Consider the following 11,694-nt stretch of genomic DNA (forward strand, 5'->3'; position numbering starts at 1 on the left):
TAGGATTATGTAATAAAACTCGATTACATGTTACCAAGCTTGACAAAATAGTGATTGAAGTGATACTTTTGAATGGCTTAGGACTAGATCAAAAAGTGTTGATTCATTGCATTGACATGAATGTTTGAGAGACGAGATGGCCGGTTTGTATGTAGAGAAAGCAATTTCCTTGACATCAATCATTAAGTCATGTGGGATTATACTTGCTCTCTCAAGGGTATGAAGTATGGATGGCCTAAAAATCCTTTTACATGACAATAAGAATAAGCCACATTCCATGACTACAAATGTTGTTTATAGAAAAATCTTTAGGAACTTGGGTGAGGGGTGTCAATAAATTGTATGGACAGTGTATCTTTTTGTTTGTTTGTTGCATTAACAAAATTCCAAAATTGAATCCATGGAAGCAGATGCTCAGTTGCAGTACATATTAATATTAATTCTTTTTATAGTTTTTATATATTTCTTTTGATAAATAGAATATTAAAATTATCTTTAAAAATAATTTAAAATTAATGACAACGATCATTTGAGATGAGATGAAAGGCCAATATCACTTTATGTGGTAATGAAGATGTAGTGTTGATTAGTCATGATGAGTACTGAATTTGAATTCTTTTCTACCTCAACATATGGTACTTTGTAAAAAAGACAAAAAAATTTCTTCTTAATTTTACAATAAGGATAGGAAGTATTATCATTTAAGATAGAATTATTAATATAATGAGTTAGATTTAGTGAAGAAATTAATCTTTCATGTAATAATAAATGTTTGAATTTTTGTCAGGTTCACGTTCAATAGTGTCTTCAAACAAAAAAAAAAAATGGTGTACGAGCGATAAAGAAATAGGATGGGATTATTAGATGTCAATTTTTTAATGAGTTGTGGGGCTTGCAAGAGCACGTGGCAGGTGAACGACTGGGAGTTTTGAGTGGGCATTAAGCAATTGAGGGTGTGCGGCCAGGGGGTCGGTGATGTCTTCGTCACACACAAAAAGGCCTCGCAGCAACTTATCTGGCAATTCATTCGGTGTGACACATAAGCAAGGCATGCTATCAATTGATTTAGTCACATTAACAGTTAGATTAATTAAGAGATTAAATTACAATTTCACATGTCAAATCTTAAATCATAAATATGATAAATCATATATATGATTAAATTAAATTAATATAAATCAATTTCATTATTCATATCCAATTTGATCTTGTTATTGACGTATTATTATTGCATAAATAAAGTTTTCCCTAAATTTTCATTGAAATTTTAAAAAAGTTTATATCATTTATCATTTAACAAAATTTTATATTTATATTATATTAATATTGATGTAATATTACATAAATTTCTCCTAAAATTCCATAAAAATCTAAAGGAAGGTTATATCATTTATCACTTATTTTATTAACTACACAAAAAAAGTTATTAATGGTTTTTAAGATATGAAGAGATATTTATGTATGGTTATAAAAATTTTAAAAATATTTAGTTTAGTTTTGGAAACAAAAAAATGTCCATAATTGTAATAAACTTTGAGACAAATAACTGTAATTCATTCTTGTTAAAATAAAAAACAAATTCAAAATCAACTGTGTTATCCAATAATGTTGCAGATTTGCTATAAGATTAAGATGATGTCGTCTATCAAGTTCAAACACTATTTTTATCTTCTATTCAAATTTTAATTCTACATATTTATATAATTTATATAATACTATAACTATATTACTCAATAAGTTATAAATGGTACAAATTCAGTTTATATTTCATATAAGGTAAATGCTAATGTTGAAAAAAAAAACACCAACCGTTAATAATATTATAAGATGTTTCTTTTAAAAAAATCATATTAAAAAATATATGATATTTCAAATATTTTAATATACAATTAATAAGAATTTTTAAAAATATTTTTAATTAGTGGTGTAATTAATAAAATTTTATAATTGAGATATTTTATTAAATAAAACTAAATATAAAAAACAATGTGTGATTTTAAAAATAATTAAATAATTAAAATTTTTTTATATTATTTTTTTAAAAAATGCCTTATAATAGCAAGAGTATGTTCACTATCTGGCATCCCTAAAATTGTAGTAGTAAATTCTTATCAAAAGTTCTTTTAGAAAATTTAGACAAAATATATGAAATTTATCATTTATTTCTAGAGAAGATTACGTGTGTTTGAAAATAAAAGAGGTATCTACTTTTTCTATTAAAAAAAAAAAGAGGCATCTTGTTTAATTTGAATTCATTTAAATTTTTAAGAGAATAAATGTAATTTTTTATTTTAATTGAATTTTTTTTAATTATAGTTAAAAATAAATAAAGCGAGCGAAGAGGTCTCACTGAAAACGCCCGCTATTCGATTCGATTGTTGATCTCCTGAAAAACCTACCTTCTTTTGACCACTCCTTTAAGCCCTTAAACACTGTTCTGTTGTTACCCCGACGCTTTCCTTTCTCTCTCTAGTTTCTCTCTCCTACGAAATCATCCGATTTGGCTTCGCTTTCTCTTTCTTCCCCCTCTCCTCTCCTCTCTTTTCTTTCTTTTCCTTTTTTTCCCTTACCCTTTTTTATCTATCAACCCCTTCGTCTCGCACTGCCATGACGACCCAATAAAACCCTAAATCCACTACACTTCACTGTATAGGTTCTTCCTTCAAGACTTCCTTTCGTTTTCTTATTGGGTGTGTATTTATGGGTTGATGATAATTGATGGGTTTGAGTTGTTGAGGGGTTATTTTTCATAATATTGTGGATCTGTTTGTTTTATTGCAGGGAAAAATTGAAAGAGAGGAGTTTGTTTCGTTCTTGTCTTCTTTATTTTTCTGGGTTTTCTTGTTGTGCCTGTTGAGCAATTAAGAGTTGGGATATATGTCCTTCAATCAATCAAGGTCCGATAAGAGCGACAATCATTACCGTAAATCCTGGAGATCAGGGAGCTTCAATCAGCAGCGAGGTTCCTCAGGCACGCACGTTAAGGGTGGTGGCGGCGGGGCCGCGCCTTCTGCCGTGATCACTTCGGGTTCCTCACAGCCCTCTAATCGGAGGTACGTTAGGGTCTGCGAGTTTTATTTTCTTGTCTTTGTTGTTGGATTGGCGAGCATTGTGGGAATGTGAGGGGTGTAATTTTTACGGTTCTATGCAGAATTGATTTTTTTTTTTTTTACTTTGAGGAATGTGTCAGATTGGGGAAACTGGGATTCTGTGATTTGAGGACAAAAGGATTTGTGTGTTCTATCGTCATAGTCAGTGTACTTCTCCTGTTTTATTAACTCTTTTTCTTGCTTGTTCTAGTTTTAAGAGGTCTAACAATTCACATGGTGGGCAATCTAGGGTAAACCCTCCCCCTGTAAATTCAGCCGAGTCTAATGGTGCTTCTACAGGCCGGACGATACCAAATGGTGCCCATTCACAACAATCACCTGGTATGTGACATTTTCTTGTAATTTTTTTTCTTGGTGGGGAAACGTTAGTTTTGTTCTGCCTTGCGTTTATTGTTTGGTTATGTTATCTGGTGGAATTATGTGCATGAATGCATGCGTTGGCCTTACTGTAAAAGATCCTTCTGAGGGTCAAAAGCCACTGAATAATTTTATATCAGCAAGTGAGTGTTTTGTATATTATGATTGTGAACATTCTTTATGGACTTAAATCATGTGGTGTAACAGGAGCATCTGATGCGCCAGTTACGAATGCAGTTGCCAAGTCATCTGAGCCCTCATCCATACAGAAGAGCACCAGAGTTGTTCCGAAAGCTCCAACCCCTGGACCTTCCACCGTGAATTCTGATGCAGCAGCTCCTACGACCCCTGCCAAGGGTATGTTACTGCTGTTTGCTTTGTTATCAATACATAAGACGAGGAAGAAATCCTAATATGCATGACTTGTTGCTTGGAAAAGTTAAAATTTATTTACTTTTCTCACTTATGCCTTGTAAGGATGGGCTAATTGACTTATGATATTAATTTTTTTTATTGTAATTAATGCAGCCCCTGAAGATTCATCCAAGCCATTTGCTTTCCAATTTGGATCCATTAGTCCCGGTTTCATGAATGGGATTTCTGTAGGTTTCTTATCTGTTATTTCTGAAAGTGTGAAGTATTTGTATTTACATATCATGTTGCTGAGATTTTTAGTCCCCACATATTCAATCGTGTTCATTTTATGGTAACTAGATTCCTGCTCGCACAAGCTCAGCTCCTCCAAATTTGGACGAACAGAAAAGAGATCAGGTATGCAGGTTTATTCTTTTTCCATGCAATCCCTTGTATGTTTGTGTTACAATATGGTTTTACTGCTACTGCAAACTCCTTGAGAAGGAAAAAGAGTATAGTTTCAGATGCTGAATCATGAACTGTGGCTACACTCCTATATCTTAATTGGTTAATCAGGAGTCGGCTTTTGGGAATCAAATCTTAAGAAAAGGAACCGGCATCTTTGCATATTCATTCATGCTTTTCTTATTCTATACCAAGGAAATAATAGTCTTTTGTCTGGTCATTTTAATTTTCAGGCTTGTCACGATTCTTTTAGACCTGTGCCTTCAGTGCCAACACCTCCAAAGCAGCTACCACCAAGGAATGATGGTGTTGTTACTGACCAATCTAATGCTGGGGAGGCTCGTTCAGTGAACAAGGTGAAAAAGGAGGAGCAGGTGTTAGCTTTGCCCCCAGCAAGCCAGGTGCAGAAGCCTTCTGTTGCCATGACTGGGATTTCAATGGCTATGCCATATCATCACCAATCACAGGCCCCTGTACAGTTTGGTGGACCTAATCCACAGATTCAATCTCAGGGAATGCCACCAGCATCTCTTCAGATACCGATCCCTTTAGCAATGGGAAATGTTGCACAAGTACAACCGCAGGTTTTTTTTCCAAGTCTTCAAACTCTTCCTACTCATCCTCAGGGAATTATGCATCAAGGCCAAAACTTGAGTTTCCCTCCGCAAATGGGTCCTCAGATGTCCCATCAGTTGGGTAACATGGGTATGAACATCAACCCACAATATACCCAGCAGCAAGGTGGAAAATTTGCTGGTCCTCGCAAGGCTACTACTGTCAGGATTACTCATCCTGAGACACATGAAGAGCTCAGACTTGACAATGATAAAAAGTCAGATTCACATTCCGATGGCATGTCATCTGGTGCTAGGAATTATCCTAATGTTCCTTCTCAGTCTCAACCCGTTCAATCGTTTGCCACTTCTCATCCCCTCAACTATTTTCCATCTAGCACTTACAGCAGTGGCTCTCTCTTTTTTCCACCTAGTTCTGTTCCATTATCAAGCAGCCATATAACTCCTAATTCTCAGCAACCAAGATTTAATTATCCTGTGAATCAGGGCCCCCAAAATGGAGGTTTTAACAATCCATTATCTATTGGTTCCTTGCCTGTTAGTAAAACTGGCACTTTTGTTCCAGGCTTTGGTGAAACACCAAATTTGGAACATTCTCGTGATTCACAGAAGGTGATATCATCAGGTATGTCTGGAGTAGCTCATGCTAGTATCAAACCAAGTGGCAGTTCTGGTATCGTTGACTCAACAATCACCAATTCTGGCATTTCTGTTAAAACAAGTGAATCTCCCGGCTATTTAGGCGCATCGATTGATGCTGGCTCCACTGTGTCTCCAAAAGTGTCTGATAATTTTTCTGAGACCTCTTCACAGCAGTCTAAGCCGTCCAGTGATTCTTTTGTTTCAAGGTCATTGTCAAAACAACCTGCTGCTGGTTCTGCTGAGAAGCTTGCATCCACTCCCTTGATGCCTTTTTCTGCTGCTGTGAGTGAGAACTCTGTCTCAGTTGTGTCCAACAACGAAGGCAGAAAGAAGGAATCTCTTAGCAGGTCAAACTCTTTGAAAGATAATCAGAAGAAAACAGGGAAGAGAGGCCAATCACAACATCAGGTACTTGAATGCTTTAATAATCAATTTACCTATTTCTAATTTTATCTTTATTTACTTGAAATAGTGTATTTTCTTTTCGATTATTCCCACAGGTTACTTCACAATCTCCTACAGTGGTTAATGTACCTTCTCAAGCTGTTGATAGTGTTATGGTTGATCGTGAAGTTTCTGATACTTCGGAAAAAAAAACAAAGGCTTGTGTAGCAACAACCCGTGATGATAACTCTAACAGCACACCACAGGCATTATCAGCCACAGTTAGCAGTGATATTTTTCCTTGTGCCAATGAAATGAACATTGATCCTTCTTTGGAAGGTTCTGTCCGCATTTCAGCTGAAGGAGTTGGTGCTTTAGCTATTGATAGTTTGAACAACCACAGGAATGATAAACTAGAATCATCACAACAGGATAAACTTTTAAAGATGAATATACTTGAGGTGGGTGATAAAAATGAAAGATCCTGTGAAGTATTTAAACAAAAAAGCGATGACATTGGAACTAAGTTTAAACAAACAGAAACAGATGGGGCTAAGGAATCGCAAGTGCAACAAAGACTGGAATCGCAGGATGAATCTACGAATTTTAGATCAGAATGTGACATAAAGGGTGATAATTTAGGCGTGCCTACCTCAAATGATTTGGATTCTAGAGATATCTATTTAAATAGAAATGATAGTACGGTTAGTAATGAATCTATTTGTGCAAATTCTGCCTCGACTGATAAGAATTCTGGTGATCTCCCAGAAGCAACTTCAAAACATAGCAAGGATTGTTCAGAGAATGCAGACAGTGGCTCCGTATTCCTTCCAACATCAATTAGCAAGGACAGACCTATTTTGGAGCCAAATAAGGTGAAAACTACAACAAAAGGAAAGAAGAAAAGAAGGGAGATTCTTCAGAAAGCAGATGCTGCGGGGTCAACTGCTGATCTTTATAATGCATACAAGAGACCCGAGGAAAAGAAAGAAGTCATTGTATGTACAGAGAGCAAAGAAAGTACTTCATCTGGAAGTTTAAAGCAGTTGCCTAAAGAGGCTGCTCAGCCAGATGCTATTGCAACTGAGAAAGATGGGCATGATAAAGCTGAGCCTGCTGATTGGGAGGATGCTGCTGATATGTCTTCCCCAAAATTGGAAGTTGCGGAAAAAACACAACAGGTCAGTGATGGAAATGAACTAGCAGGTAAAAAATACTCAAGGGATTTCCTTATGAAATTTGAAGAGCAATGCATTGATCTTCCTGCGGATTTTAAAATAGAAGACATTCCTGAGGGTTTGATGAATTCTAATGTTACTGGTTCTCATTTTGAACGTGATTCACATCTTAGTCCAGGAAGAATTATGGATAGGTCTGGTGGGATGTCTCGAATGGACCGCCGTGGCTCCGGGCATTTTGAAGAAGACCGGTGGAATAAAGTTGCTGGACGTGACATGCGCATGGATGGTTTTGGTGGTAATACAGGATTTCGACATGGTCAAGGAGGCAATTTTGGTGTTTTAAGGAATCCACGTGCTCAGACACCTCTGCAATATGCTGGAGGGATCCTTTCTGGACCAATGCAATCCATGGGTAATCAGGGAATTATGCAAAAGAATAGCCCTGATGGTGAGAGATGGCAACGAGCAACTAACTACCAGCAGAGGGGTTTAATTCCTTCTCCTCAAACCCCACTGCAGATGATGCATAAAGCTGAAAAGAAGTATGAGGTTGGTAAGGTGACAGATGAGGAGCAAGCAAAGCAGAGGCAGTTGAAAGCCATTTTGAACAAGTTAACTCCTCAGAATTTTGAGAAACTTTTTGAGCAGGTAAAAGCAGTTAACATTGACAATGCCGGCACTCTTACTCGTGTAATCTCTCAAATATTTGAGAAAGCTCTAATGGAGCCTACCTTCTGTGAAATGTATGCCGATTTCTGTTTTCATCTAGCTGCCGAGTTGCCTGATTTCAGTGAAGACGAGGAAAAGATAACTTTTAAGAGATTATTGTTAAACAAGTGCCAAGAGGAATTTGAGAGGGGTGAAAGAGAGCAAGAAGAGGCTAATAAGGATGATGATGGTGAGGTGAAGCAATCCAATGAAGAGAGGGAAGAGAAACGAATTAAGGCAAGAAGACGCATGTTAGGTAATATACGATTGATTGGAGAGTTATATAAGAAAAAAATGTTGACGGAGAGGATAATGCATGAGTGCATCCAGAAGTTACTGGGATCATATCAGGACCCTGATGAGGAAGATATTGAAGCCTTGTGCAAGCTGATGAGTACTATAGGGGTGATAATTGATCATCCCAAAGCCAAGGAACACATTGATGCTTATTTTGAAAGGATGAAATTGTTATCAAACAACATGAATTTATCTTCTCGAGTTAGATTCATGTTGAAGGATGCTATTGATCTGAGAAAGAACAAATGGCAGCAGAAGCGGAAAGTTGAAGGTCCAAAGAAGATTGAAGAGGTGCACAGAGATGCTGCCCAAGAGAGGCAGGCCCAAACTGGTAGGGTAGGCCGTGGTCCAAGCAATACTGCATCATTGAGAAGGATGCCTATGGATTTTAGTCTGAGAGGGTCATCTATGTTGTCTCCACCCATCACCCCTATGGGGCTACGTGGGCTTTCTGCGCAAGTTCGCAGTGGTGGTTCTCAGGATGTTCGTCAAGATGATAGACTATCCTATGAGGCTAGAAATTTGTCCATTCCTTTGCCTCAAAGACCTTTAGCTGATGATTCTATAACCTTGGGACCACAAGGTGGTCTTGCAAGAGGAATGTCCTTTAGGGGGCCAGCTGCTATTCCAAGTTCTCCTGTTCCTGATGGGCTTCCAGTTGCTGCAGATTCTCGTAGAATGACGTCTGGCCCTAATGGTTATAGCAATTCATCGGAGCGTGCTCTGTACAGCAGCAGAGAGGATCAAACGCCAAGATATGCTACAGATAGATTTGCTAGTGCAACTGCTCATGACCAATCAGCTGTTCAGGAGCGTAATATCAGTTATGGTAATAGGGATCTGAGAAATGCAGATAGGAGTCTTGAGAGACCTGTTGCAACTTTACCTCCTGGTGTGCAAGGATCTGCAGTCTCCAAGAATGCCTCGTTAGAGAAGGTTTGGCCGGAAGAACAACTGCGGGACATGTCCATGGCAGCAATTAAAGAATACTACAGGTATCTTTTTCTTCTATCTATCTTTTTATGTTTTGTTGCTATTGCAATTAAAGAGTATTCACTCTGCTGTATGTTATTCCCCAGGAGAAGAGAAGCTTTCTAGCACTTCTTCTCATGGCATATTCTTGGTGACGAGGAATTGCCTATCTTCTGTGTCATTGCTTATATTTGATTCATAAAGTTTATCTTGAAATAGCTTTCCTTATAAATTATTAAACTTCATCTTATTACAATTGGAGATCAATATCGTGCAGGGAAATTATAATGATGTTTAGTGGGCAAAAATTAGTTCTAAGTTAATGACTACAATTGGAGATAAATATTTTGCAGGGGAATTATAATGATGTTTAGTTGGCAAAATTAGTTCTAAGTTAACTTATATTGTAACTTATTCCGGATGTGTTTTACATGGATCCATTGCTATTTCAATTGTTACATCTGCTGCTACAACTAGATGACTTTGACATCTGGCAAAATATTTTAATTGAACTGTGTTTTAAAATGTCCATATAGGTATAAAACTATCAGTAATGTGTTCTAGTTAAGAGAATGAGGACCTGACGTGGATGTCACAATTTATGTAGAAATCTTCCATTTCAGACAATGCTTGGGTTGTGAAAGCCAGTATTATATGATTCATATTCATATTTTGAACTATATAATTATGTCTGCTATACATTGATGTTTCCATCTGCAATAGTGCACGTCATAGAACCAAGAACCTGCTTAGTAGTGTTCTGCCTTTCATTTATAATTATTGTTGACTACTCTCTGTACTGGTTTTAGTTGGTTTGCTGGGACTTCTTACTTTCATTATTCTGAATAAGGTTGCAGAAGTTATGGCTGCTATGAAATGCAGATTTATTATGATTTTTCAACCTGTGTAACATCATTTAGATATTAGTTACAATTACAATTACAATGTTTGGACTTGTGCAAAAAAGGGACAAAATACAGGCGCATACTGCTGAGTGCTGACATGAAAAGCTAAACTTTTATAATTTCATGTTTTGCGTTGCTTTGTGATGTTGGTGCGTTTGGCATGTACGCACAAGTGCTTTTTGGTAGTGTTTGGATTTAGAGTTGTTATATGAAATGCAGAAGTTACAATTACAATGTTTGGACTTGTGCAAAAAAGGGACAAAATACAGGCGCATACTGCTGAGTGCTGACATGAAAAGCTAAACTTTTATAATTTCATGTTTTGCGTTTCTTTGTGATGTTGGTGCGTTTGGCATGTACGAACAAGTGCTTTTTGGTAGTGTTTGGATTTAGAGTTGTTATATGATCAAAATTCAAATTTCTGAGTGTTGTGGAGCTACATATTTTGTTTTCTTAGTCTGGTAATGTCAGTGATCAAGTTGTTTTCCATCCATCAAGTTTGTTGTATGTTTTTCTGATTGAATGCTTTGATTTCCAGTGCTAGAGATGTAAAAGAAGTTGCGCTGTGTGTGAAAGATCTAAACTCTCCGAGCTATCATCCTTCAATGATTTCTCAATGGGTCATAGACTCGTTTGAGAGAAAGGACACGGAAAGAGATCTTCTGGCCAAATTACTAGTGAGCCTTACAAAGTCTCAGGATGGCACCTTGAGTCAGTCTCAGCTTATCCAAGGGTGAGAATTAATTGAAAGTCTTCTGATCACGAGAGGAAAATTGTTATTGCCTAGAATCTCACCATGTTTATTTTTTTTTTCCCCTGCTAGGTTTGAATATGTTCTAAGTGGCCTGCAAGATGCCGTTAACGATGCCCCCAGAGCCCCAGAATTTCTAGGCCGAGTTTTTGCCAGAGTTGTGACAGAAAGCGTTGTTTCTTTGAAAGATATTGGTCGACTATTACACGAAGGCGGAGAGGAGCCAGGCCAACTCTTGGAAATTGGACTGGCAGCAGATGTTCTGGGAAGCACCTTGGAGGCAATACAAATGGAGAAAGGGGATGCAGTTCTGAGTGAGATCCGTTCAAACTCCAACTTGAGGCTGGAGACTTTCCGGCCACTCAATTCCAATGTATCAAGAAAGTTAGAAAAATATATTTAGAGTATAGTGATGCTCGTTGTATCTTTTGTTGTAGGTTTGAGGGGTGGGGAAATTATTTTTTGACTAGTATTACTAGTGTTTAAAAAATATGCAGAAATTATTCTCTCTTCTGGGGTGGTTGGGTAGCCATATTTTATATTACAATGATCTTTTCTTTGTTTTAATGGTAACATTCTCCAACATCTTCATTGCTATTACGAAAGGTTCAATTGGGCATCTTAAATCTTAGTCCGCTGAATCCTTTTAGATTTTATTTCTCATAATTGCCTTGTATGATTTAATCTGTACTTGAAAATATCTCTACTAGAAATTTGATTTTCAGAGATCACCATATGCATGTGTAATATGGCTTACACCAAGTTCAGCCCTGGTGAATGTGATTTTGTCATTGAGTAGTGTAGTTTCTCATATTTATTCCACACGAACAAAGCTGATGACTACTTAAAGATAGGATAAGAATTATATATTTACTCTGTTATACATATATAATATATATTTTTATTCAAACAAATCAAGAGAAGTGGATTTTAATGATATTAATAATAAGAGTTTGTTATAAAATAAATAATAAATAAAAGATTTATATTTTT

At 36.7% G+C, this 11,694-nt stretch overlaps 1 protein-coding gene across 4 annotated transcripts; it reads left to right on the forward strand.

Moving 5' to 3' along the window:
• Positions 1-2,430: 2,430 nt before the first annotated feature.
• LOC129288032 (eukaryotic translation initiation factor 4G-like) lies at positions 2,431-11,327 on the forward strand. 4 transcript variants are annotated; one of them, XM_054924341.1, is made up of 10 exons: positions 2,431-2,690; positions 2,782-3,053; positions 3,301-3,431; positions 3,675-3,824; positions 3,996-4,069; positions 4,182-4,238; positions 4,520-5,911; positions 6,004-9,068; positions 10,489-10,683; positions 10,774-11,327. In XM_054924341.1, the coding sequence occupies exons 2-10, from the start codon at positions 2,878-2,880 to the stop codon at positions 11,102-11,104; spliced, it is 5,571 nt and encodes a 1,856-aa protein (XP_054780316.1). In that variant the 5' UTR covers positions 2,431-2,690; positions 2,782-2,877; the 3' UTR covers positions 11,105-11,327. The 4 variants fall into 4 exon arrangements, with proteins under 4 accessions (XP_054780316.1, XP_054780320.1, XP_054780317.1 ...); XM_054924345.1 differs by having other exon boundaries at positions 3,340-3,431; XM_054924342.1 differs by having other exon boundaries at positions 2,431-2,653.
• Positions 11,328-11,694: the final 367 nt, after the last annotated feature.

This window comes from Prosopis cineraria, unplaced genomic scaffold, assembly GCF_029017545.1.
Source record: "Prosopis cineraria cultivar Desert tree isolate PC_DT_omini unplaced genomic scaffold, ASM2901754v1 PC12, whole genome shotgun sequence".
Classification (NCBI taxonomy): Eukaryota; Viridiplantae; Streptophyta; class Magnoliopsida; order Fabales; family Fabaceae; genus Prosopis; species Prosopis cineraria.

Excerpts from the sequence above, each read along its gene's own strand:
- LOC129288032 (XM_054924341.1), top strand. The coding sequence starts at position 2,878 with ATGTCCTTCAATCAATCAAGGTCCGATAAGAGCGACAATCATTACCGT. Across the intron at positions 3,054-3,300 it reads TCACAGCCCTCTAATCGGAG|TTTTAAGAGGTCTAACAATT; the intron begins GTACGTTAGGGT and ends TGCTTGTTCTAG. Across the intron at positions 3,432-3,674 it reads CCATTCACAACAATCACCTG|GAGCATCTGATGCGCCAGTT; the intron begins GTATGTGACATT and ends GTGGTGTAACAG.